The 25,875-nt window shown below is 62.9% G+C and overlaps 1 protein-coding gene across 1 annotated transcript in view; it reads left to right on the top strand.

The window, feature by feature from the left end:
* The window catches only part of SORCS2 (sortilin related VPS10 domain containing receptor 2), a 449,678-nt gene that overhangs the window by 421,172 nt on the left and 2,631 nt on the right, over positions 1 to 25,875 (top strand). Inside the window, exons 14-26 of the mRNA XM_048212026.2 lie at positions 276 to 383; positions 4,506 to 4,626; positions 5,398 to 5,531; positions 6,196 to 6,324; positions 8,097 to 8,268; positions 13,318 to 13,504; positions 13,703 to 13,836; positions 14,741 to 14,864; positions 16,152 to 16,264; positions 17,243 to 17,368; positions 20,037 to 20,136; positions 20,739 to 20,841; positions 23,185 to 23,288. Coding sequence (XP_048067983.1) covers positions 276 to 383; positions 4,506 to 4,626; positions 5,398 to 5,531; positions 6,196 to 6,324; positions 8,097 to 8,268; positions 13,318 to 13,504; positions 13,703 to 13,836; positions 14,741 to 14,864; positions 16,152 to 16,264; positions 17,243 to 17,368; positions 20,037 to 20,136; positions 20,739 to 20,841; positions 23,185 to 23,288 — 1,655 coding nt within the window. The remainder of the gene's footprint in view (positions 1 to 275; positions 384 to 4,505; positions 4,627 to 5,397; positions 5,532 to 6,195; positions 6,325 to 8,096; positions 8,269 to 13,317; positions 13,505 to 13,702; positions 13,837 to 14,740; positions 14,865 to 16,151; positions 16,265 to 17,242; positions 17,369 to 20,036; positions 20,137 to 20,738; positions 20,842 to 23,184; positions 23,289 to 25,875) is intronic.

Genomic DNA, 25,875 nt, shown 5'->3' with positions numbered 1-25,875 from the left:
TGGGTGGGGCTGAGCTGGATGTTGCAAGGCCCAGATAACTGCAATCCGGGGGCTTTGCGGTCCCCAGACAGCACGCCCAGAACTCCTTGGCTGTAGTGGTGCTAAGGAGATGGGAAGGCTGCTTGGCATCGGCGGGGGGCTGCTGCGGCCTCCCAGCCCCCTCAGCTGGGCAGCGCCGGCCCCGGCTCGGGCAGGGCTGGATTTAGGAGGGCAGCGGGTCCGGGATACGGGCCGTGCTCCCGCCTGCCTGCGGTGGTGACGCCCCTTCTCGGCAGGTTCAGCGTGGACGAGGGCGTCACCTGGAGCACGCACAACTTCACCAGCACGTCCGTGTTTGTGGACGGGCTGCTGAGTGAGCCGGGGGACGAGACGCTGGTCATGACGTGAGTGCCCACGGGAGGAGCGCGGGCAGGTGGCCTTGCTGCTCCGAGCGCGCTCAGCACTGCCTCCTCGCCTCCCTCCCCGTCCTCCTCACGCCCCTCTCCAACCTCATGCCTGCCTCCTCGTGTCTTCTGTCCACTGTCCCCTGTCTCCCCCGGGGATGTCCATCACCTGCCCGGGATCGCCTCCGAGCGAGCCCTCCGAGCTCTCATCATCATCACCGTTATACGATGAGCTCCTGGCGCCTGGAAGGGCTCCCAGGCCCGCTGCACAGGGAGGGCCCATGCGGGCAGAGCCAGGCTGTGGCCCGGGGCAGGCTGGGCTCTGAGGCTGCAGCCCTGGGCCCCTGAGGCCGAGACCTTTGGCCAACCTGCAGGGGGGCCAGGCTTCACTCCGGGCCAAACACTGCCCTGGGCGCAGTGAGGGGAGGGCATCCCTGTTCGGATCTGAGGGACGGGAGTTGAAACGGTGCACAGGGCTTGACTGCGCTCGCCGCCCCTCCGACACCAGGGAAAGGGGTCCAGCTGTGGAAGCCTCCTTCCCGGGTGATCTGCCCTCCGAGGGGCTTGTTCAGGGCGGGCCCCGAGACTCTGCATTTCTAACCGCTCCCCGGATTCTCTGTATGCCTGGCCACGCGTGGTGCAACTTGCCTTTTGCGATGATGCCTGTACTGGGGAGACCAGGTTCCCCAAAATGTACATCTACCCAGAATCCGTGACTTTAATTGGAAGCAGGGTCTTTGCAGATGTGATCCATCAGGATGAGGTCACGCTGCCGTGGGGGGGGCCCTAATCCAACGTCCTTATAAGAAGGGGAGGGATGCAGACAGCACACGGGGAGAGAGTGACCCGAGGCGGAAACTGGGGCTGGGGCCGTCAGATTTGGTTCAGCTTAGTGACCCCCCCAGGGGGGCCTTCCCTGCCTCTGCCCTCCCTGCTTCTTCAGCAATGTGACCGCTCGGACAAGGGCTCCGGGGACGCCTTGCTAAGCTCCTGCTGTATGTTATGGGTCCATTTTTATATGTCATCTCGTTTTGTCCTCGTAAGAAATGTCCACAAAAGGACGTGTTGCCCCCCTTCCAGAGGTGCTAAAATCTCAATGGTTCTGCACCGAGGGAGTGGTGGGCAAGGGGCTGCTGTCACCTCAGTTCTGTGTGGTCTCGGGAGCCGGAGAGGGAGGGGACCCCGTGATGCCGTCCTAGAGACCCTGGCTGGGGCACTTCCCCTGGACACCCAGTCCCTGCTGTCCCCCTGCCCGGGGACGTGTTACGTCCTGAATGGCTCCACGTATCTGTGCGTCCCTCATGCTGTCACAGACTCGGGTCTGGGATAGGAGGACCGTTTCCTTCTGGGGCCGCAGCAGGGTGTCAGCCTCTGTGGGCAGGGGAGGGAGGACCCCGCACTGGGGTCTGAGGCAGGGCTCTCTGTCTGGGGGGTGGCGTGCAGGCTACTGTCCGCCGCGTAGAAACGCCAGCACCGAGGGCGGCGAGCCTGCCAGTCTGGAGGCCTCAGCTTCCCCAGCTGAGAAATGGGTACACTTTCTACCCCAGAGCATTGGGCGAGCGTGTCACAGCCCCAGGGCTGAGTTTGGCCCCAGAAACAGTCTGATTTTCATCTCTCAGCAGCAGACAGGGCATTTGATCCCCAGAACGCCAATGGCCAAATTCACAGGCAGGTGCCACAAACTTTTAAGGTTTTAAAGGAGGACAGTTCCTCCTTCACGGAGCGGAGTCTCCGCACAGGGAGATTTCCATCCACACTGGGATTTCCAAGTCCCAGCTGACGCGGGAGCCAGTCATACAGCACAAGAGGGAACACACGGGCACCTTAGAGCGAGACGCGGATGTCTCTGGGCCGCGGGCGCGTCCTCCCTGGCACCCGGCATGTCCTTTCCCGCTCCTTCCCTCTGCTCCTTCCTCTCTCCCTCTCTGTGTCTCTCTCTCCCTCTCTGTGTCTCTCTCTCCCTCTCCGTGTCTCTGTCTCTGTCTCTCTCTTGCTATCCTGTTTCCTGCAGTTGTGAACTTTTTCTCAGGTGATTTTTTACCCAAATCTACCCGAAGGTGATGGCCCAGCTGACCGCTGCCCCCTTTCGGGACGTGACCCCAGGCTGCCTCACCGTTGCCCGCCCTTCCCTCCCACTCCTCGCCCAGGGTCGGGGGGCTGTTTACAGGGCGGGAGCTCCTGGCCCACCCTGCCCCTCCTGGCCCCTTCTCTCCTATCAGCTCTGAGGTGATCCGCGGGCTGCCTCTGACAGATTCTTCCTAAAACTCAGAATGAGCCAGGTGACCGGTATGTCCTCGTTCTAGGCTTTAGGAAGCCTGGTGGGATTATTCAGAGCCACCCAACCAGCCTCCCGTGGCTCCAGGCAGGAGCGAGTCAGTGTGTGTCCAGCGCACACCTGCTGTTCTCAGGATAACGTGGTTTCCGGGAGGGGGGCGGGCCTGCTCTGTGTGGGGCCCGTAAGTTCTCCCTGAAGAACCGCCCTATCGAGAGAAGACCCTCACACTCTGTGTCTGTAACCAACCTAGAGGCTTCGTCTGGGAGGCAGGAGACAAGGCTGACCACAGGGGAAGGTCCAGGCTGAGACAGAGGGAGGCTCAGGGGCCCCGAGGACCAGAGGAGGTCCGTGGCCAGCCTGCAAGAGGCGGGGGATTTCATCTGCAAAATCAAGCTAACAGGGTCTACGTCGTGGGACTGTTTGGGGAGCGAGGGATTGTTGCGTGTGCATGTGTGCAAAGCCCCTACTGTGTGCTGGTACCCACACAAACCACTGCTAAGCCGCCATCAGTCCTGCAAGGCCAGAGCTATCGTCCCCCTTTTAGAGCCAAGGAAACTGGGGTACCCAGAGGGAGTGAAGCTGCCCAAGGTCACAGACATAGGAAACGGGGCATCAGCCAGGCTTGCCTGGCTCAGAGCTGCTGTGCGGAAGCAGAGCTCCTCAGACATCAGCCTCAGACATCCAGAGCCAGCCATCGTGTCCCCAAGAAAACACTCAAGACCCTTCTCACCTACCACCTAGAATGGGGTTAGGGTCCTTTCAGATCATGATTGCCCTTCCCCAAGTATCCTGTCCCTTTCAACATGCTTGGAAGGGGGTCACGTACACAGGGTGTATCACCTCCCCCACCCAGATGCTCAGCCTCTGGCGATATGTCCCGAATGCTGCAGGTTGGACTAGGGAAAGACCAAGGAAGTGCAGGCTGGTCCCCTCTTCTGTGGTGCTCTTTGGAGCCCCTGAAATAGCGGTGCTTGAAGAGAGGGGGAGATCTGGGTACATGGTAGGTGCTCAGCAACTGACTGCTGCTGGCTGAGGGAGAGGAAATGGCCCAAACAAGCTGTGTGACCTGGGGCAAGTTACCCAACCTCTCTGGGCCTCAGTCTTCCTTTCTGTAAAATAGGGGTGGACTTGTCTCACGAGGCTGTGGTGGGGATTAGACCAGACAGTGTAGATGGAGCCCCCAGCACATCATGGGTGCCCCGTACATGGCTGGCCTTTCACGAGCACCCGTGGTGCTCCATTCCCCTGCTTCCTCCACTCGGCAGGGCTGGGGCCACAGGGTGAGCCGGAGGTGAGCACGAGCTGAGGCCTTTCCCACCCTGCCCTGCGAACCAATATGATGACTCCTTACTTCTCCTCGGATTGCTGGTTGTGCCTGGAAAAACAGCCCGTGGCCCAGCTCTGCGGGTCAGGGCCCGGCACAGTGAGGCTGGCCTGGGTGTCCACGGCACAGGTCCCCGGGGCAGTGATGCTGACAGAGGGGAGAAGCACCCCGCAGCCAGCTGACCCCTGTCCTTTTGCAGGACAGAAGCAGGGACAGTGGCAGCTGGGGGGCCTGGGCTCCTGACACGACTGTGCCCACTTCCTCATCCACTGAGGGGGGCCGTGGGGGGTGACCCCACCCGTGCCATCCGTGAGCTGCAGACAGTGTGCGATCATTGTGGGGACACCACGGCCAGGACCACATGCCTGCAGCCGGCTGGGCCCGGTGCGGGGGGCCGGGACTCTAGCCCTGAGCGCGGTCGCTGGGCCCGTGAGCAGGGGTGCTGAGGCCCCGAGGGGAAGTGGTTCGCGCCCTGACGTGGGCAGGCTAAGGTAATTCCCCTTCTGTCCTCGTCCCTCCCCAGCGTCTTTGGCCACATCAGCTTCCGCTCCGACTGGGAGCTGGTCAAGGTGGACTTCCGGCCCTCGTTCTCCAGGCAGTGCAGCGAGGAGGACTACGGCTCCTGGGACCTCACCGACCTGAAGGTGGGCCGGGGCACAGAGCAGGGCGGGCAGGGCAGCCTCCTCTGCTGTGCATCCCCCGTCCCGTGCGGCACAGGAGCCTCACCTCCAGCAGGGCTTCCCAGAGCCCCGGGGGCCTGAGACATCCGGTCCTCCTGCTGGATTTTCTGGCCCCTCCTTGGGGCCTGAACCGCTCTGGGCTTGGGTCTGCCGCCACGCTCAGGGGCACAGGGCCGCAGGCCCTGACCCCACTGTGCGGTCCCGTGTATTTGGGGTCCAGGGCTTGTGACAGGGTAGGCGGGTAGCACGGAGCCTGCGTCATAGGGGCAGCCCTGCCCCGTAACCTCAAACACATAGATGTTTCTAGAACAAAAGGCAGAATAGTTACACGCTGAGGACCTGCTGTGTGTCCACATGCGTCCCATGGGCCGTGGCTCCTCCAAGCTCCTGCACGGGGCGTCCGCCCTGAGGACGAGGAGAAACATAACAGGGACCTGGGTTCCAGCAGCACTGTGACCCCTCAGGCCCAGGGGTAGCGTTTACACAGTGGGTGCTCAATGGATCCTTATGGGTCGGGATGGGAGGGAGGTTGCCCCAGCTTGACCTCAGGCACACCACTTCGTCTTCTGGGCCTCGGTTTCCCCATCTGGGAAAGGGGACTCAGCCCCTGTCCCACACGGCTGCCTGGGGATTGAGAATCGGCTCTTTTCGGGGGGTGGGCAAGGCAGCAGTCCAAGGCACCGGAGGGCAGTCAACCCTTCTTGGCCAGCTCCTCACCCCACGTTCCCGCCGCAGGGCGACCGCTGCATCATGGGCCAGCAGAGAAGTTTCCGGAAGAGAAAGTCCACGTCCTGGTGCATCAAGGGGCGGAGCTTCACGTCGGCGCTCGAGTCCCGCGTGTGCAGGTGCCGGGAGTCGGACTTCCTCTGGTGAGGACCACGCCGGCCACGGGTGCTCTGAGCAGCTTCACGACCCAGCAGCCGCCGCCCAGCGCGGCTCTCAGACTCGGTCCTCCTGCCGCCGTATTCTGTGTGTTAGAGCCGGGCAGGATCCCAGCTGTGCTCCCCGGAGGAGCGTCAGGGAGCTCAAGGGCATGTGGGCTCAACGACCACAGTGGCCTCCCCCTCCTTGGGGAGGGTGCCTTGGGGGCAAGCGGTGCCCACCCAGTCCTCCGAGATCCAGAGCCCAGTTCACAAAGCCTCTGGCCCGCCGCCTGCCTCCCTAGCCTTCCTCAATCCTCGCCCTCCTGCTCCCGCTTCCGTGCCAGCCACCTCCACCAGCACCTCCCTGCACCAGCGTTGAAGGGGCCCTTTGTGCAGTGTTCCTCGCCTCTCTTCCCCTGGCTGTCCACTGCACTTCCTTTGAGATTCAGTGCGCCTCGTCCAGGCAGCCCTCCAGGATACCCAGGCTGGGCTCAGTTCCCAGAATTACCTCTGCAACCCTTCTCACCTGGAATGTGAGAAACCCTAATTTTCAGGCTGGACAGGGCTGTGTGGCCTTCCTGTGTGTCCCCACAAATGGGTGCATCGCAGGCCCTTGCTGTGAGGCCCCCGCCCAAGCCTGTCTCCTGACTGCTGTTTCCCCCTCCTCCAGCGACTACGGATTTGAGCGCTCTCCCTCCTCGGAGTCTGATGCCAACAAGTGCTTTGCGGACTTCTGGTTTAACCCCCTCTCCCCGCCCGACGACTGTGTCCTGGGCCAGACCTACACCAGCAGCCTCGGGTGAGTGCGGCACAGGCCCCCTCGCGTCACTCCAGGGGCAGAGCCACGGAGAGAGAAGTCGGCTGAGGATGGCCTGCTCGCTGGGCTCCCGAGAGTCACCCCGGGCAGCGACCCCGCAGGGTCTGAGCCCACGTGGGGCAGCGTCAGGGAGAGAACGTGCTTTGAGCAGGGTCTGAACAAAGAGCGAAAGCGTTGGGTGCACGTGAACCCGCAGCTTCAGGAGGTCCCGAGACTCTATCTTAAGGTCTCTGTTTCCCTTTGAGGCAGTTTTGAGAGGGAAGAAAACGTCAGCGGACTTATTAGAAAATCCCCATGACTTCCCCTGGGGAAAGGGCAGGGATAGAATTGAGGGAGCAGGACCAGATGTTGCAGGTTTTGGTCTCAGCAGCATAAATGCCATTCCACCATCCATCCCTCCCACCGTCCATCCCTCCCTCCATCCCTCCATCCCTCCTTCATCCTTCCACCATTCACCCATCATCCATCCATCCATCCATCCATCCATCCATCCATCCCTCCCTCCATCCCTCCTTCATCCTTCCACCATTCACCCATCATCCATCCCTCCCACCGTCCATCCCTCCCACCGTCCATCCCTCCCTCCATCCCTCCATCCCTCCATCCCTCTTCCATCCGTCATTCACCCATCATCCCTCCCAGCCGGCAACCACAGCAGCTCTCTGGTGCACCCACTAGGGCTTGGCATGCAGGGACTCTCGTCAGAAGTGTCCGGGCCAGAGCCCACGTCATGGGTGAAGGGTCGCACATCATACCATGGGCATGCTCTGGGCACCAAGGTGCCGTGGGGGGTGTTTTGCATGATAAACCCCTGAATGTGTGTCTCAGTGGCTGAGCTATGGGGACAGGAGGGGGTACCAGGCTCAGGGAGGTGGGCAGCACCAGGCTCTTTGGCAGTGACACTAGTTCTGTGGACCCAGGGTCCTGGCATAGCCTGAGGGAGCTTCGCAATTGGCAAGTCAGATACCACCCAGCCGTGGTTTGCCCAGGGTCTCCTACAAGGTTCATGAGAGCCCACGGTCTCTGCCCCCCAACCCCTGTCCAGCCTCCTCCCAGCCCCACTCCCCACTCTGGCTCCAGCCACCCACCACAGGACCTTTGCTCGTGCTGGTCCTGCTGCCTGGGTGCCCGTCCCTCTCCTGCTTGCCCTTCTGACTTCAGTGGAAAGCCACACTCTCAGGGACCGATTCCCAGAGCTTGTCGGTGGTGATTTTACCTTGATGTGGGAGGTCTGTCTCCCCTACTGGGCGGTCTGCCTGGCAAGGCAGGGGCTATATGGTCAGCCTGTCCCCCAGCAGATACATGGTGTGAAGGAGCCCCTGGATCAGGTGTCCTCTAGTTGGGTGGTGAGGCAGGGAGCCCCGAGGGGGCACGGCAAGGCCACGGCTGAGCCCAGCCCCTCTTGGGCACGTTCCTCGGCAAGGCCCCAGCGTTCGGATGCGCCCAGTCACACCCTCGGCCACAAGAACAGCGGGTGTTAGGGTTGTCCTAAGTCCTGTGACCGCAGAGAGAGGAGGCCGGCGACAGAGCCGACCCTGCCATCACCAGCCACCCGCCACCTCGCCTGGCCTCTCAGCTCCGACATGGGTCAGCGATGGCTCTCAGTGGGGCTGGGAGGAGGCTGGAGGAGCCCGGGCGTCGGTGTGGAGGCCGCCAGCCAAGAGCCACACCTCACCACGAGCGAGACCCCTGGCCGCGGGGTCCGTGCCCTCCGCCGCCGTCGGTGCGGACCCTGACCCGCCGTCTGGCCGCAGGTACCGAAAGGTGGTGTCCAATGTGTGCGAGGGCGGCGTGGACCCGCGGCAGAGCCCCACGCAGCTGCAGTGCCCGCTCACGCCGCCCCGGGGCCTGCAGGTCAGCGTCCGCGGCGAGGCAGTGGCCGTGCGGCCCGGAGAGGACGTCCTGTTCGTGGTGCGGCAGGAGCAGGTGAGCATGGCGTGCCGTCCCCGCGGGGTCACTCCCGCTGGACCAGCAGGGGACGGGGTGTGTGGGTGTCCCCTCCGCCTGCAGGGGGTTTGCAGCAGTCATCCAGGCGGGCGTTTTCCGAGCTGAGGGTTAAGAGTGGCTGGAAGCCCCTCCCCGGGCCCCGAGCAGCATTGAGAGGAGGATGGTGGAGTATGGGGGGTCACCGTGCGGCCGGCACACGCAGTGGGGGCCCTCTGTGCCCGGCCGAGGGTGTTTACCAGACTACGCTTCCAGGATTTATTCATTCTTCTGCGTGGCAATTTGTTTAACCTCTAATTATATCGATTTAGTTCATCTGGAATCTTAAGAAAAGCAGAAAATTAAAAAAAAAAACCACTATTACTTATAATCCTAGAACCAAAGATAAGTTCTGTAGGTAGATGAGAGACGGATATGGGTTTAATTCTCCATAATGTATTCGAACATGTAAGTTCCCCCCAGTCTCCTACTTCCTCTCTTTTTCTCATTAGTACGAGTGTTCCGTATTCTTCTGACTTAAAAAAGAATGTATACTCGTGGTAGAACATTTGAAAAACACCTAAAATGTCAAGCATATAAATATCACTGAAATCCCTGTTCCCCCCCAAGGTAACAACTGCGAGGTTTTGTATTTTCTTCTGGTCTTTCTAAAATTAATATACAGCGTGCTTATTTTTCTGATTATAGAAGTAGCAAACTCCCTGCAGAGCGTCCAAAAACAGAGATCAGGAAAACTTACCGACTTGCAGGAAATTCAAAGCCACAGAATCGCACAGAGGCGAAGCCGGCTCCCGCCCGGAGGGAGACCTGCCGCGGGACCCCGGTCATCTGCGCCCGCGGCTCCGCTGGGCGCTCGGATCTGTGGTTAACAGATACGCTGGATGAAGGGAGTTCAGCTGTATAACTCCGTGTGTGTTATTTAGCCCATGTCCTTCAAAATACGGTGCCCAGATGATGACAGAGGTCTTTGGTGTCTGCTCTCATGCAGTCAGGGAAACTGAGGCCAGAGGACACGGAGCTGTATGTGTGAGCGCCCGTTGGCCAGCCTCACAGTCGTGCTTCTGTCTCCTGATCTGTAGCTGGGGAAGCCCTGGCTCAGAGCAGTGCCATGACTCGCCCAGGGCCACACAGGAACAGGGGACAGAGCTCTGCAGGGACAGCGCCTGGTCTGTGGTCCCCAGACTTGGGCCCCAGGTCCCGCCTGCTTCCAGGCCCTGTGTGGATGAGCCTGGCCCTGAGATTAATGCTTGGGGCCTCAGAGGGGCCCCGGGGTGGGGGTCGGTATCTGTCACAGCAGCATCTTGGCGTGGTGGGAGGACGATGCCCCCTCCCTGGGTGGGGCCTGTGGACCCACCTGCTGCCCAAGTTCTGGCACAGACTTCCAGGAAAAATGGCCGTCTGCTGCCCCCTAGAGCCTTCCATCTGGGCGACTTGGGCACATCTGCTGATTCCCCAGCTGGAGCCGAGACGGGACAGGCCAGTGGTCCCCGGCCTTGTTGCACGGGGTCACTGGAGTGACCGAGAGATGCCCTTGCAAGAGAGGTCTCCCAGCACACGCCGCTGTCCAGAAGGGCCGCTGGCTTCCTCAAGGAGGGGGAGGGGAGAGTGGGAGCTCGGCAGGTGTGGACACACACTCATGCATGCTCACACACACTCACACTCTCACACGCTGACCACAGGAACACGGACACGCCCTCACCACGTGTTCACACACTCGTAACCACTGACGCGGACACGTCTCCACACTGACACACAAGTCACACACACCCGCCCTCGCGCACAGGCCAAGCTGCGGAACTAGCTGCATCTGGGGTGGGGGCCAAGTCTGTAAGCCTCCCGGAATGAAAAGTAAGAGCTGATAGAGAGCCCAGAAATAGACCCACACAGAAACGCGCAGCTGATTTTGACACAGGAGCGAAAGCATCTCAGGGGAGGGAGGACGGTCCTCAGCACCGAACCGCCAGTAAAATGAGCCTCGGCTGGAACCTTGGCCCTGATACCGGCTCAGCTCGGAATGGACCACAGAGGCCAACAGAAAGCTGGCAACTAGCCAGCCTTTGGGGGAAAGGTAGAAAATATGCAGATCCTGGCCCAGGCCAAGCGTTCACAGAGTGGACCCCAAAAGCATCATCCCTAAAGGAAATCTGGGGAGTTGGACTCTGAGTGAGATGCCCGTGTGCTGAGGAAGAGCCGCAGAGAAGGTGAGAATCCAGCTACGGAGAAGGTATTTACCCAGCACAGATCCAGCGAGCCTGGGACCTCGGACACACAAGGAGCGGGAAGAAAACAACACTCTGGTTAGAAAATGGGCCAAGGACGCAGAGGGGGACGGTTCATCGCAGACGACGAGCAGGTGACCAGTGAGCCCACCAAAGTCGTCCAGCCTCACTGGCTGTTAGGGAATGCGAGTCCAACCCCAAGGATGTATCCCTGCACACCCACGAGAGTGGCCAGATTAAACAGCAACACCACCAAGTGCTGGCAAGGCTGCGGAGAAGCCGAACCGCTCACACGTGGCTGCTGGGAGTATAGGATGGGACCACCACACTGGAAAACAGTGGGGCAGTTTCTTAAAAAACTAAACTTGCAACCACCCCGTGACTCAGCACGTGCGCTCCTGGGCGTGTATCTCGGAGAAGCGAAGACTTGTGTCCACACAGAACCCTGCATGCGAGCGTTCACGGCAGCGCTCTTGCAGAAGAGCCGGAAACTGGGGACACCCAGATGTCCTCCGAGGGTTGTCTGCCTGAACAGTGGCACAGCCACCACGTGGGACATGACTCCGCAGTGAGAAGGAACAGATTACTGACCGGTGCCCGACCCGGGCGAGTCCCCAGAGAGTTAAACTGAGTGAGAAAAAGGCAACCCCAGGGACTCTGTGCTGTGGGATTCCTTTTATAGGGTGTTCTCCAGATGACAAAACTGCAGAAATGGAGGACAGATGAGTCCAGGGTGTGACGGTGGGACTGGTGGTGGCTCGGCAGCCCCGCACCCCAGCTGTGCCCGTGTCCATGTCCTAGCTATGACACTCTGGTTTCGGCAGGCCTTAGCCCCGGGCGTGCAGGACGGGGCACATGGGATCTGTCTTGATCCCTACAAACTACGTGCAGACTGGCGGTTGTCTCAGAATATGACATTCATGTCTTCTTGACGTGCACGAGACACAGCGGGGCACCGGCGTGGGGTTACGGGGACGGCTCTCCTCACCCGCGTGTTTGCTGTCTGTCGCCGTGGCTGCTGGACTGTGTTCTGATCACGGGAAAAAGGACAAGTTATTTTAACCAAGTAAAATGTTTCAGTGGTCACGGGCATCCGTCAGTGGCCCACAGGCAGGAACACGGGGTCCCGAGGTGCACAGCGGCGCCCCACTCACTCGGGGCCTTCCAACACAGGGCTTCCCAGGTGTGTCCGGATTGCAGGCGGCGGGCACAAAGCCCCTGCCCCCCGTCAAGAGCGAGGCGGGCTTGAGACCCCACTCCCTGGTCCCCGTGAGGCCACGTGTCCACAGGAGCCCTGGACAGTGAGCCGGCCTGCCCTGCGCTTCTAGCCCAGCACACGGGGACAGTCGAACACCATGTAAGCTGTTGTCCCAAGTGACCACGAGCAGCCAGCAGGAAACAGCACTGCTTCTTTCCCGGGTTCGGAGGCGGGGAGTCCAAGATTAAGCATCAGTAGAGCCCGGCTCCTGCCGAAGTCTCTGGGGAGGGATTCTTCACTGTCTTGTCAGTTTCTGGGGCACTGGTGTCCCTTGGCTTGTGCTTGTGTCGTTGTGGTCTCCGCCCCGTCACCACGTGGCCGTCTCTTCTGTGTCCCAAGCTCCTGCCTCTCCTTGTAAAGACGCGGCCACTGGCTGGGAGCCCGTCCTACTCCAGCATGACCTCATCTTTACTAATCACTTCTGCAAAGACCCTGTTTCCGAATAAGGCCACATTCTGAGTTCCAGGGGGACGTGGATTTGAGGGCACAGACACTGTTCAACCAGCCACCATATTTGTGCAGAAAGTTAAGTGAACGTAATTTATGGGAAAGGACTCTGTCACGTTTTTTTTTTTTTTAAAGATTTACTCATTTGAGAGAGAGAAGTGAGCGAGAGACAGCACGAGTCGGGGGGGGGGGTTAGAGGGAGAAGCAGACTCCCCGCCGAGAAGGGAGCCCGATGCGGGGCTCGATTCCAGGATGCTGGGATCAGGACCTGAGCTGAAGGCAGACACTTAACCGACTGTGTTAAGACTCTGCACACATAGAATGAATCCTGTGTCATTCTGGGTCACCAGGAAATGATTTTCGGGGTGTTCCTGCAGGGATGGGGTAGCAGGAAGGGGCGATGGGGCAGGGGAGAGGGGGAGCATGAGAACATTTTCTTGCTGTGAAGTGGAGAAAGATACTGTTCTCCTGTTTCCTTCCCTCGATTTCCCACGCCTCGGTGAGGAAACGGTGGCTTTGTTGGGGGGCTGGTGCCCCAGGAGGGGAGCTTGAGGCCTTCAGCCCCATGCTGCTCAAACCCAGGGGAGGGGCAGCAGGTGCGGGGAGCACGGCACTGCATAAACCCTGCGTGTCCGAGTGGCACCCCAGCTCCGCAGAGAACTGGATCAAAGAAACAGGAAGCAGGAAGCATCCGAGGAGGGGAAATAATGTTTTCCCAGTTGGCTGGGAAACCCCCTAGGAGGCTTCCCGTGTGCGATCTTTCTGGCCATGTTCCCGACACCCTCCAGCCTGTGTGGGGGGCTCCCTCCCTCCGGCTCCTGGCTCAGGCCTCAGTGGCTGTCCCCGCCCACCGGCCCGCAGCCCTGACTGTCGGTCTCTCAGCCGGGCACACCTGGCCCCGGGCCCTGCTCCCACTCTCCTGCGTCTCTGCGGCTCCCAGGCCCACATGACCGGCTGGCCGCCCCAAGGGCAGGGCGGGTTTGGTTCCTGGCGGCCTGGGGCCCTCGCTCTTCGAGGGGAGGAGTGAAGGGATGAAGAGTACGCGAGCCAAGGCTGGCCCCTCCGCTTTGCCATCTCTCCTAAGTGGCCTCGCGGGATTTCCTGCAGGGAGATGTCCTGACCACCAAGTACCAGGTGGACCTGGGGGACGGCTTCAAGGCCGTGTACGTGAACCTCACGCTGACCGAGGAGCCCATCCGGCACCGCTACGAGAGCCCCGGCGTCTACCGCGTGTCCGTCAGGGCGGAGAACGCGGCCGGGCACGACGAGGCGGTGCTCTTTGTCCAGGTCAACTGTAAGTCCGTCGCCCCTGTGAGGCCCAGAGCCCGCGGGCGGGGAGCAGGCAGGCAGGCTCACGTCCACGCCCCAGGCGGTGTGTGCGGCGGTGGGTGGGTGGTGATGCGGGGGGATGTGCCGAAGTTGACCGAGAAGCCCCCTCTGCCACGGCCAGTGCCTGATGTCCCCTCGCCCCGGCTTTTCCTGCCACCCGCAGCCCCCCTGCAGGCCCTTCACCTTGAAGTGGTTCCCGTGGTCGGTGTCAACCAGGAGGTGAACCTCACGGCCGTGCTGCTGCCCCTGAACCCCAACCTCACGGTCTTCTACTGGTGGACTGGCCGTAGCCTGCAGGTGTGCGGCCCTGGCTGAGGGGGGGGGCGGGGTGCTGCCGGGGGCTGGGCGGGAGGACACAGGGTATGACAGTGTGGAGTTGAGGCGAGCACACACCAGCCTTTCTTCCGGAGCCTCTGCTCTGGTCCGCCTGTGTCTGAGTCTGGCGGACGCAGAAGAAAGACTGGACCCTGCCTTTTCCTGGGGAAGGAGATGTGAACAAAGCAGGTGACCTGAGTTGTGATAAGTGTCACAGGAAGGGGACGGGTGAGGTGTCGTGAGCTCCAGGGAAGATCAGGCCGTTTCTAGTCTGGCTCTTGGGTGTGGTCAGGGAGGGCTTCATGGAGCTTGGAAACACTGGGGCTGGACCCGACGTCAGAAGCCTCACCCAGAGCCCTGCATTGTACCCTGTAAGCAGCAGGGGGCACAGACGGTGGCTGGTAGGAGGGCTGGAGGGTCCCTGTGGGCAGGGCTGCCCGTCCTTAGCCTGCAGGCCCTCAAGAGTCACAGGAGCCATTCTACCCTCATTCGGTGGGCTGCAGCCCTGTGCCCCAAGCAGAAAGACAGCAACAGCGGCTGAAGGCCCAGACACAGAGGCCCCAGGTTGTGTTTCTCTGGAATGCGGAGGGCTGAGGAAGGTGCTTGGCTCTGGGTTCGAATCACAACTCAGCTACCTCCAGCCCAGCAATTTGGGCAGGTCTGGAAGGAAGGGACACTGGGACACTCCGTCCAGGCTGCCTTGGCTTAGAGCGAGTGGCTCAGGGGGGTGGGGGGCCCTCCCCGTGCTGCCCCCATGTCCTGACCAGAGCAGGGGAGAGTGAGCGTTCTCAGTGAGGGCCTGGGCAGCGGGTGGGCTGCGGGGCTGACTGTCCCTGTGCGGCTGCCCGCCACCCCCAGCCCTGACCCCCAGTCGTGTCCCCTGCAGCCCTTGCTCTCCTTGGAGAACTCCGTGACCACGCGGTTTGCAGACACAGGGGACGTGCGTGTGACGGTGCAGGCGGCCTGTGGAAATTCGGTGCTGCAGGACTCCAAGGTGGTCCGCGTGCTGGGTGAGTCCTCCTCCCCGGAATGGGCGGCGCGTCTCGTCCTTTGCAGGAGCTCCGGGTTCGGGTGACATGGGGAGTGTAAGCCGCAGACACCCTGGTTATGCCGGGCAGCCACAGGCTAGGGAGAGGAACCAATGAACACGGCTCTGACGCTCCCCGGCTTCTCGGGCCTCAGTTTCCCATCTGTAAAATGAACATGGATATGTCTCTGTGTCCGTGGCCCTCGTGGGCCTCACACAGCACAGATGAGGGCGCGGCTGAGTGACTTGTCAAGGTCACTCAGTGATGCTTCCCAGGAGCCTGACCTCTCCCGCCACCTGTCCTCTGAGACCCGTAACACAGCCTTTGTTGAGACTCAATTCTGAATCCGCACACCATTTGCTGGTGCTCACGGGGGCCCCCAAGGCCCTCACGGGAGACATTTACCATAGGAAATTCATCCTAACGATGGAAGAGACCCCGCCCCCACCCACTGTGGTGTTGCCCTTGTCATCCCACCAATGAAACCTCATTTTGCTTTGAGAACAGCCTCTCTGTGGCCAGCAGCCATCAGTTAAATATTTAGCGGGCCTGCCTTTGGCTGTCCCTTCCTTCACAAACACGTGTGCACGGGGTCCTGAGCCCAGAGCTCGGAAATAGCCACCACTTTCCCCGCATGACATGCTGGGTTCTCTGTTCACAATGCACGTGTCCCTCAGGCCACTCATCCCTGCAAAGCCTCCTCCCGTTCCCAAGTGAGAAACCCAGGGCTCAGGAGGGACACGGAGAGAGTACAGTGAGCCCTGAGGCTGCGGGTGCAAGCCAGCTCTCCACCACGGCCCGTGGCTCTGGCGTGGGCCTCTGACTGAGGACCCCGGGGCACGTGAGGGAAAGGGAAGGTGGGGCCTCTGCCATCGTGGGACTCTTATTCTGGTGGGGGAACCAGCCCAGTGAAGTCCCTGGATCCCAGGGATGGAAGCCCAGCCTCCTGGGGTGTGCATGTTCTCGAGAGTGAAAGGGCAGAGCTCACGGTGCACGTTCCAGGCCCTCCCTCCCTCCCTCCCCGGCGGGCTCCGGTGTGCTCCTCGCCATCGTTGCCGTCCGCGCTGCCACGATCACTACCTGGTGCTGGTCGGTGAGGTGGGCCTTGCCTGGGGCAGCTGCCGGCACACGGAGGACTCTTGTTTTCCAAAAGCGGGCATGGGGTCTGACCGTGGGCAGTCCTGAGCAATCCGGGTGGGTGGCCTCCTGTGGGGGGCAGAGCCCCGCTGCCCAGGACTGACCAGCTCGCCCGTCTCTGCCTCTTTTCAGACCAATTCCAGGTGGTGCCTCTGAGGTTTTCCAGGGACCTGGATGCGCACAACCCCAACACCCCCGAGTGGAGAGAGGACGTCGGCCTGGTGGTGACCCGGCTGCTCTCCAAGGTGCCTCCCAGCCCCTGCGGGTGCCCCAGAGAAGCAGGGGCGCCCGGGCCCCCCAGGGTGGGATGGGGGGCTGCCCTCAGGGTGACCTGACCTCGGTCTGGCTGCCCTGGGAGTTGGAGGACAGCTCGGGCCTGCTGCCCTGGCTCTAGGGGACTTGCAGCTGGAGCACCACCTTGCAGGGGAGGGACAGGCTGGTGTCCTCCATGTGCATTGAGTGAGCACCAGCTGTTTGCCCAGGACCCAGTCACTGTCCTCTGATGGCCTAGAAGCTCCTGAATGTGATTTTCATTTATTCACGGAGTCTCTCTTCTGGGCCGGACACTGGAGACAAAGAGGAATCAGTGTGCTTGCTCCCTCTGGGGAGCTCACAGAGAGCAGAGAGAGGCCTCGGGGTGGGCAGAGGGCACTTGGGGCCCTTGGTCCCCCAGCGAGAGAAAAACCAGCTCCCTACAGTCATCCGTGTCTGCCACAGGCTGAGGCCTGCTGTGGCCGCGACTCCCCTCAGTCTGTTAATAATGCTGGTGATACTGTCCTGGGCATCGAAGGGTGAATAGGAGTTTGCCGGCTGGAAGTGTGTGGAGTGGGGTTCTCAGGATGCAGAAGCTGAGCTCTGTGGGTTGAAGGGTTTGTATGGTCAGGAGCCCTGACATCTGGGAGGACATTAGCCAGAGAGGGGCCTTCTCACTGTGACCCTGGCCACCGTGTGAGGAATGGACTAGAGGCGGCAGGCCTGGCCTGGGGGAGGCCGGTGTCGGGGGTGAAGGGCAGAGGGACCAGGAGAGCTGCAGGAGGTGGAACGTGGTGGCACGGGGTGCTGGGGCCGTCCGCGTGTGTGCAGGGGTCAGGAATAGCTCGCAGGACAGACGGCCAGGACTTGGACAGGCCAAGAGGGGAGAGAGGGTATTCCTGGGGGCCTCGGAGTGCAGCAGGGGACAGAGAAGGCAGGCGGGTCAGAGTGGCTCCTCTGTGTCCCCACAGGAGACCAGTGTCCCCGAGGAGCTGCTGGTGACCGTTGTAAAGCCAGGACTGCCCACCGTGGCCGACCTGCACGTGCTCGTGCCCCCTCCCAGGCCCACAGGGAAGAGGAGCCTGACCGGTGACAAGGTATCTCCTGTGACCGCGGGACCCAGGTTCTCGCGGCACCGCCCGGGCTTCGCGGCCTCGTGCCGGGGGCTTGGGGGTCAGTCCCCACCAGCACACGAGTCTCACGGAAAGGCCCATTTCTCCCCAGTCGCTGCCCGACACAGGCGGCTGGCCCTCCTCCATCTGTGGCGACCCCACTCGGAATTCTGGTGGCCTCCAAGGTCACTGTGTTGGGGGTTGGGGAGGCACAAGGGCCCCGGGGCCAGACACCCCATGGGGAGACATGTGCCACCTCCTTTCCCATTCTGCTGCCTGGCGCTGGTCACCCCGGCCCGTGCTGACTGTGAGGGCCATGGGCTCCCGTGGTGTGGGGCTCAGGACAGAGCAGAACTCGGCGCCCATGCAGTCAGCAGACAACTTCACTGCACAGCACAGCTTCCAAAGAATAGCCCACATCGGGAGGGGTGCAGGACCCGCTGTGTGGCAGGCGTGGGATGGACCCAAAGATAAGTCGGAGCGGCTTCGCGCCCCCCCCGGGGTGGCTTCACTCTTCCCGAAACAGACAGCAACCTGGGTCGTGTGCAGAAACAGGACCCCTCCTGGCTGCTGAGCCCAACCGTCGGCAGCTCCCCGGAAGGGCAGGCAGGGTTAGCGGACGACGCGGCAGCTCGGCCCCGGGGCGCGGACGCGGGAACACTGTGGCTGTTTGTCCACACACATGTGCACACGGAGGGTCCCAGCAGCCCAGACGGCCACGCGCGCCTCGACAGGGGTGGGCGGACAAGATGCGTCCAGCGCACGACGGAATCTCACTGAGCCATAAGAGGAAGGGAGCTCTGACACCTGCTGCCATTTGGACGAACCCCGTGAACGGGATGCCGAGGAGGGAAGCCGGTCACGGAGGCCACCTGCTGCAGGACCGCGTGGATGGGCAATGTCCACCAACAGGCCAATGCCCGGGCCGGGGGGCGGAGGTGGTTGCCAGGGGCGGGAGGGGCAGGACTGCCGGCGGGCATGGGGTTTCTGGAAGGAAGGATGAAAATGTTCTGGAAACGGTGGTGATAGTCGCACAGCCGCACGTGTACTGAACACCGTGGAATTGTGCACTGGACGGAAGTACATGTTATCTCCAGAGAAGACGAGTCAGCAGCTCCGCTGGCCCCGGACCAGTCGTGAGACACGCCCACGGAGGCCGTCTGGAACACGGACCGGCGCCGAGGGGGTGCAGCACAGGCTCGCGGCACCCCGGGGCTGGGTGGTTGCGTCTCGTTCTACAGGCGAGAGAAGTGAGGCTCTGGGGGGGGGGGTGCATCAGGAAGGACGGAGACAACACGGAGCCCCACGGTCTTTCTGGCTGCGGCCCCACCATGCCGGGGCTGCCTACTGGTCAACACGTGACTGTCTGGATCTGACGCCCGGCACTTCCCAGAGGGCATCTGTATCCGCACCTGGGGGCGCCCAGGCCCGCCGAGCCCCCAGCCCCTGCCCATGCAGCATCTCTGGGTGTGGGATGGCAGAGGCTGGAGAGTGACCATACCCATTTCTCAGACGGGGAGCTGACCGCAGAGGCTCGGCACAGCTTGGGGAAGGCACGGTGGGGCTCGGGGACCTCCCTCGCTCTTGCCCCCCGAGTCGGCGAGCAGATGAGCTAATTCTGCAGTAGTCAGGTGTGGGTGCCTAAGAGAGATTTGGAAGGAGGCAGAGGAGGGACAGAGGGGCGCCCCCACCCCCGTTGTCCTGAACGCTGAGAGTAAGCCGCAGGCCCGAGGTTGGTGAAAACTCACAGGGGCTTGTCCTGGCCGTGGACAGCACGGCAGCCACCCAGCCCCTGCTGGGCACGGGGCGCAGGGCTAGAGGCATCGCACGACCTGGAAACAGAGAGCTCTGGGTGCCGTGCCTTCTCCAGGCCACAGAGAGCGGCACACAGCCATGTGCCTTCCTGACCCTTCAAATCCTTGTCGTTGTCCCCGTCCCTGATGCGGACCCCTCATTCCCAGGGAACGCCAGGTGCTAAAACGCTGTGCGTGGAGCCTGCGTTTGGCCCCCGGGAATGTCCCACCCAAGGTACCTGGGGGGGGGGCCTCCGGGACCGCCATCCCTCTGGAGGCCCCCTTCCCCAACGCCTCTACACGTGCCTGTGCGGAGGCATGACCCCTGAGCACCCACAAGGGCCAGTCGGTTCCCTTCTGAGCACCAGGAAAGCGCCCCCTCGTGAAACGGCGAGCCAGCCCCATCTCCCACCCCATGCTCCGGCCACATCACCTGATGGGATGGCTCTCCCTCACGTGTGGGGTCACTGTCTTGCCTGCATCACCTGTCCTGTCCCCATCTCATTCTCTTCTTGGTCTTCCTCCTATGAGATGCCTTCCCTGACCACTGGCCTGAGGGCCTCCTGGAGCACCCCTGGGTTCCCCAGCTTCACGACACTCTGTGGTCCCGACCAAAACAAGAGCTCTGAGGTCCTGGCTGGGCCGCCTTTGTGCCCCATTGTAGGTTCTCGGTGAAAGCTGGCTGGTGGGGCTGGTGGGCAAGTATTACATGTTACAGATGAGGAGACTGAGGCCCGAGGAGCCCGAGTGCCCCCCCCAACCCCTTGGCCCTGGAGACTCAGAGCGGACATCTGCCCAGCTCCCTGCTCCCTCCGGTGGGTTCCAGAAGACCCTCCTCACTCTCCCCCTCCTGCTTTCAGAGACTCACGGCCATCCAGCAGGTGCTGAAGGCTCAGAAGATCAGCTTCCTTCTGCGGGGCGGGGTCCGGGTCCTGGTGGCCATGCGGGACACGGACACAGGTGAGGGGCCAGGCGCTTCCCCCGCCTGGCCCGGGCTCCCCCTGCAGGGTGGGGTGGGCGAGCATCCCGGCCTCACAGGTGACACCATTACTGGGGGCGCTGGGGGCCGAGGGCTCCTCCTGAATGGGTGGTCGCCCCCAGTGACGACCGGGTCAGACCCGAGGGCCTCGCTCTCTGTGCAGGCAGCATGGAGCCCCAGCTTTCACTTACGCAGACATTCGGGGTCTCGATGACCTTGGCCCCCCGCCCCCACTGTGGGACTGTCCTCTCCTGTCACACGTGCGACCTTTCCTGGCTTGGGCAAGAATGTTTGCAGAAGCCGAGGCACTTCCCTCCGCTCTGGAGAGACCTGGTGCCCATGGGGACACGTGGCAGCCTCGCCGCACGCCCGCGGGAGTGTGCACAGAGGCATTCTGTCCACCTTCCAGAAGGCAGCCCCGGGGCCCGCGTGTACGCAGTGGGAGTCCAGGGGACCCAGGGGCCGGGGTTCCCCCCAGACTTGCCCGGGCCGCTCAGCCACCCCAGAGAACCGGCCTGACACCCTCTGTCCGAGGAGCCCGGGCCGGGGGCGCCCTGCCCACCACCAGCTGCTCGGCTTGCAGGTTCGCAGAGGCTGGGAGGCGCCGGTGGCTACTGGGCAGTGGCGGTCCTCTTGGTCATCGGACTCTTCGCGGTGGGCGCATTCATCCTCTACAAGTTCAAAAGGCAAGGCCGCCTGGCGGGCTGGGCGCGAGGTCGGGCCTTGGGCGGCGGCCGCAGGGGGCGGGCGCTCGTGCAGCCCCGCTCTGGCTTCTGAACGGCCCAGCCCTGGCGGGCGGGGGGGACACAGCTGCTCACCACCCCCGAGTGTCTTCCAACCCCAGCTTCCCCTCTGCCAGCGTCCCAGCCTCATCTCCCTCAGCTCCACCCCGCCTTGGAGGGAGGCCCTCCGAAAGTGGGATTTGTCACGGCCGGGAGGTGGCATCTGACGCCAGGATTTCTGGTGCTGAGGCCAAGGCCCGTCCCAACCCCGAGAGTGTCAGGTTCAAGCCGCGGGACTGTAACGGCAGGTGCCGGCTCTGCTGCTGCCTTCCGGCCGGGCAGAGGAGCTCCCTTGCTGGCCAGGCCCCTTCCGGGCCCCCCGAGCAGCCGGGTCTTCAGAAGGATGAAAGATGCACTTGGCCCTTCGAGAGTCCGCCCCCACGGCCTCTCTGGGTCACGTCTGCATGGGCCAGGAGTGCTGCCGACTTGATTGTCACTGACGCAGGGAGTCCCCGTGATCTCCATTTATTTGAAGAGTCTGCTCTCCTGTTCCTGATGTGCGTGGTGCCGGCCGCAGCCCTGCCATCCGCACGGGTATCGGGCTGAGCCCCACGCACCGGGCAGCCCCCCCTCCACCCCCCAGTGAAGGGGCGTCCCTGCTGGCCACCCCACTCCCTTATTGCTCCACACTGTTCCAGCGCTCAGGTTCCCTCAGAGACAGGCCACGGGGGTGTGGCCTTGCCAGGTGGGACTTGTGTCAGAGCCTGGGTTTTCTGCACTGTGGAATGGGCACGTGGGTTCTCCAGGGGATGTTAAGGGCAAGCATCCGGCCAGCCCCTCCCCCTACCGTGCAAGTGTGTGTGGGAGCCTGGTGTCCTGTGTATTTGCAGACATTCAACAAAAAAGGAGAGGTTCCCAGCCGTATGTGCCCCGTCAGGGTCTCTGTCCCAGGGTGCCATTTACCGAGGGCAGGGCCCCATCCAGACGGCGGGAGGGCCCAGCACAGCGCCCGGGCCCGGCTCCTGCCCTGCCGCCCAGCTCTGCAGCTTCCCTTCCCCGGGCCTCAGCTTCCTCATCTGTAATAGGGGCTAAGAAGGAAGGAGGGGTTGGGAAAAGGGAAGGAGGAAAAGAACAGAAGGAGAGGGAGGAGGAGGATGGGGAGGATGCTGAGTGGGCCCAGAAGGTGCCCCGAGCAGGGGTGAGGGTGTGTGTGCTGGTCTGCTTGGCACAGTGAGTGTTGTTAGTGAACGATCGTTCTCCCTCGGTGGGAGGGGTCGCCATGGAAACAGTGGTGCAGTTAAAGGGGCGAGCGTTCACCCCCAGAGTGCCGGCTCACACAGCAGACGGGTGCCGGGTCGCAGAGAAATGTCCCGCTGGTCCCGAGGCTCTAGGGTCTGACGTGGCCTGTGGGGCCCCGGGAGCTGGCTCAGGGTTCGGTGGTGTGGCCGTCCGCGTGGGCTGGGCTCGGCTGCCGTAACAAACAGCCCGAGGGTCTCCGAGGCTCACAGCCACCAAAGGCTGACTTCTCACTCATGCTGTCCCCTGGAGCCAGCAGGGGCTAGCCTCTCATCAGCCCTCGGGGGCAGGGCCTTTCTGGGGTGCAGGGGCCACAGCAGAGGGACGTGAGTTCTGGGAGGAATGAGTTGTCCTGTAAGGGTTCCAGCCTGGAGATGACACGTGTCCCGTTGGGTCGCCCTCAGCGGTCTGCCCCCTGCGCTCCTGCGGGACTGGCCGGGCCTGGTGAGCGGCGTCGGAGGAATCCTGCTCCTTCTCGGGAACCGTGGGCTCTTTCCGGTTGCAGACTAACTAGGCATTGGATGTGAAGGAGCCTGGCCCGGGGACCCCGAGCCCAGTCCCAGCGTAGGCAGAGGGGGCTATGCCCACGGTCCCCTCTCCCTCTGGTCCTGGAGGGACAGGAGATTGAGACCGCACAGCCCCAGGACCTGGGTGGGACTCAGCAAGGTCCTCTCAGAGCCAGGTGGGCGTCGCATTTGCCGTGGGAATGTCCCACCCACCCCGTCAGTGCCCAGCACACTGCTCTCCCATAGATGCTGGATGACAGGGGACTAAGAGACAGTAAAACACCCTTCCTGCAATATGACCTCCTCCCTGGGGGAGCCAGACAATGCGCACCTGTGCACCGGGGCCGAGGGAAACCCAGGGCTGCGGGAGCTCACAGGAGGGAGGGCTTCCTGGAGGAGGTGATGGGGCAGGAGAGGAGATCCAGGAGCACTGTCTGCACCACGCACAGGAGTGGTCTGGGGCCAGCGGCCCGGGCAGCACCCTGAGCCCCACCTCGGCCCACAGGAAACGCCCCGGGAGGACGGTGTACGCCCAGATGCACAATGAGAAGGAGCAGGAAATGACGAGCCCCGTGAGCCACGGCCAGGGCGTCCAGAGCACCATCCAGGGTGAGGGGTTTATAGATGATGATCTCGACTCGCAGACTCTAGGTAACGCCCGCCCCGAAAACCCCCTCCCCACCCTCCCACCGGCCCCGCCGGCCGCCCCGGGCCAGCTAAGTGCGCAGGACCCAGGCCCGGGCGGACGGTGGCGGTGTGTCCCCTCCATCTGACGAGGGCACGACCGGAGCTTAAATCGGGGCCTGGGGACATGGGGCACCACGTCCAGCCCCCTGGGGAAGCTGACTGTTCTCGGGATGTGGGCACTCTCTCCCCAGTGCCCTCAGCGCCCCCAGCCGTCCTGGTCACTGGACGTGACGATTTGTGAGCACGCGGGCACTGCCCCTTACCGCTGACACAGTGCTCTGTGGTCTCACCGCGCGGCCCCACGCTTCTCCCCGGGGCTTCCTAGCTCAGCCTGGGCCGTTGACTCAGCGGTCAGCTGTGCCCTCCACAGGGGCTGTCCCCGTGAATGCCTGCCGTGGTCTCTCCATGTGGCCTGGGCTCCCGCACAGTGTGGCGGCCACGTCCTCAGAGCACCTAGAGAGCCAGCCAACAGGTGGCAGCCACATCACCCTTCATGACCGTCACCCCTGTCCCTTGCGTCTTGCTCTGTCGGTCGAGGCAACCGCAGGGTCTGTCCATCTTCGAGGAGGGGCACGGTCTCCACCCTCCATGGGGAGAGCCTGGAGCCACACTGTCTGAGGGGCATGACACGTCCCCAGAGGGGAAACTGAGGCTCCAGGAGCCGCCAGGACCTCCAAGGTCTCTTGGAGCCTGAGCTGCCGGGGCCGTGGCCCTGCTTAGCTTCGGGGGGTGAGCATCTCATGGGTCGTGCCACGTCAGCAAGGTGGGAGGCGGGCTCCTTTCCAGAGGTGAGGACACCAGGGTGCGGGGAGATGAGCTGCCTGGACCCGAGGTCGCCCAGCTGGTGGGGCGGTGCTGGCACTGGGACCCCCGAGCCCACACGCTCCATCTGACCCTCCCAGTTCCCGCCTGTGCCCCGTCTCTTGGCGACCAGTCCCCACCTCTCCAAGGCCAGCAGCCAGAGCCTAGGCACTGTGAGAGTCAGTACTGGGAGTCCCACATCAGTACTGGGAGTACTGTGCCTCCTGTGTCAGTACTGTGTCCTCCTGCTCGCTGTGTCGGGCGTGACCTCCGATCAGACTCCACACTTGGTCAGTGGTTGGAGGCGAAGCTCAGAGATGTGAAGTTGTTCACCCCGGGCGGCACAGCCCCCAGGTGGCTGAGCTTGAACCCAAACCCAGGCCGGCCAGACCCCGAAGCCTGTGTCCTTCCCTTTTCCCTCGGATGGCTGGGGAGAGGACCCCCACCCTTTCTCCAGCCCCCAGCCTCGGGGGTGGTCCCTGACTCTTGGCACAATGGCCCGTCGTCTCCCACACCTGCCAGCCCCGCCGTGTTCCCTGGGGGCGGTGTGTCTGCCCCTTCCGGGGACATGGCGACAGCTCTGCCGTCCTGAGCCCCGGCTCCATGCTGGGCCCTGGGTGGAGGGGTTGCCGTGAGCCATTTGCCAGATGAGAAGTCTGGGGTTCAGAGTGGACCCTCACCCCGCCCAAGTCACTTAGCTGGTAAGAGCCGGATTCAAGCCCAGCTCTGCGGCTCCAAATCCTGTCCCCCCACCCCGCCCGGCACTGCAGCCCTCAGGCTCGCGGTGCAAGCCCTGTGAACCCCCAAAGGTCCCCTCCACCAGTCTCTCCCCTGCTTGGGGCTCCACACTGCCCCCCACATCGTCGCCCTGTCCCCACCTTCACGCAGGTGGTGTCACAACCGCACGACCGGCCGCAGAGGCTCTGACGGCCCCAGGGCTTCCCCAGCTCGGATGGAGGGTGAGGGTGTCCCAGGGAGACCCGAGCTCTGCTCTCCAGCCTGTGGCACCTGTTTGCTGCCACGCTCCTGAACACCAATAAGAGCATAACAGTAACAGGTTATTTTAATCGAGCACTTAGTATGCGCCAGGTGCATTCCCCATGTAATCCCCACGTGGTCCCTGAAGGGCAGCACCGTGACGCCCACGTTCCAGATGGCAAAACCAAGGCCACAAGGAGATGGACCTTGACGAGGGTCTCACCCAGCAGGTCGGGCTCTCGAGCCCCTCACCCCGCAGCCTGGCAGGTGCCACAGAACCACCGGCCGCTCTCTCCCGGTGCCCGTGGGGTGGCGGGAGGCAGCGCTGGCGGGCGGCACTCCAGGCCAGCCCCCTCCCCTCTCCCAGCCGTCCAGGCCTCTGTCCCCTGGCCTCCTGCTGCAGCCTGCACTCTGCCCCCACCCCCAGCTACGGCCTGCGTTTCTGATGTCACCGAGACCCTTCTGTCTCCTGCCGCTCGGGCCTCCCCACGCCGTGCCCTGCCGCACGCACTGCCAGCGGGGGCCGCAGCCCCTCCCACAGCCCCTCCCGCCACCCCGGCCACCCCGGCGCAGGTCAGTGGGTGCGGCAGCGCCTGGTGGCTGGCCTTGGCCTCACCTCCAGCGGCCCGCCGGGTCCACTGCTTGCGACGGCACCGGGAGAACCCACCCGCCACGCACCCAGGAGATGGAGACGCCCACCACACCGCGCTTGGGCACCACCTGCTCGGCG

The sequence above is a fragment of the Ursus arctos genome, unplaced genomic scaffold, assembly GCF_023065955.2.
Source record: "Ursus arctos isolate Adak ecotype North America unplaced genomic scaffold, UrsArc2.0 scaffold_9, whole genome shotgun sequence".
Taxonomy (NCBI): Eukaryota; Metazoa; Chordata; class Mammalia; order Carnivora; family Ursidae; genus Ursus; species Ursus arctos.
Note: the sequence above shows the minus strand (reverse complement) of the source record. Positions and strands in the feature narration are given on the sequence as shown.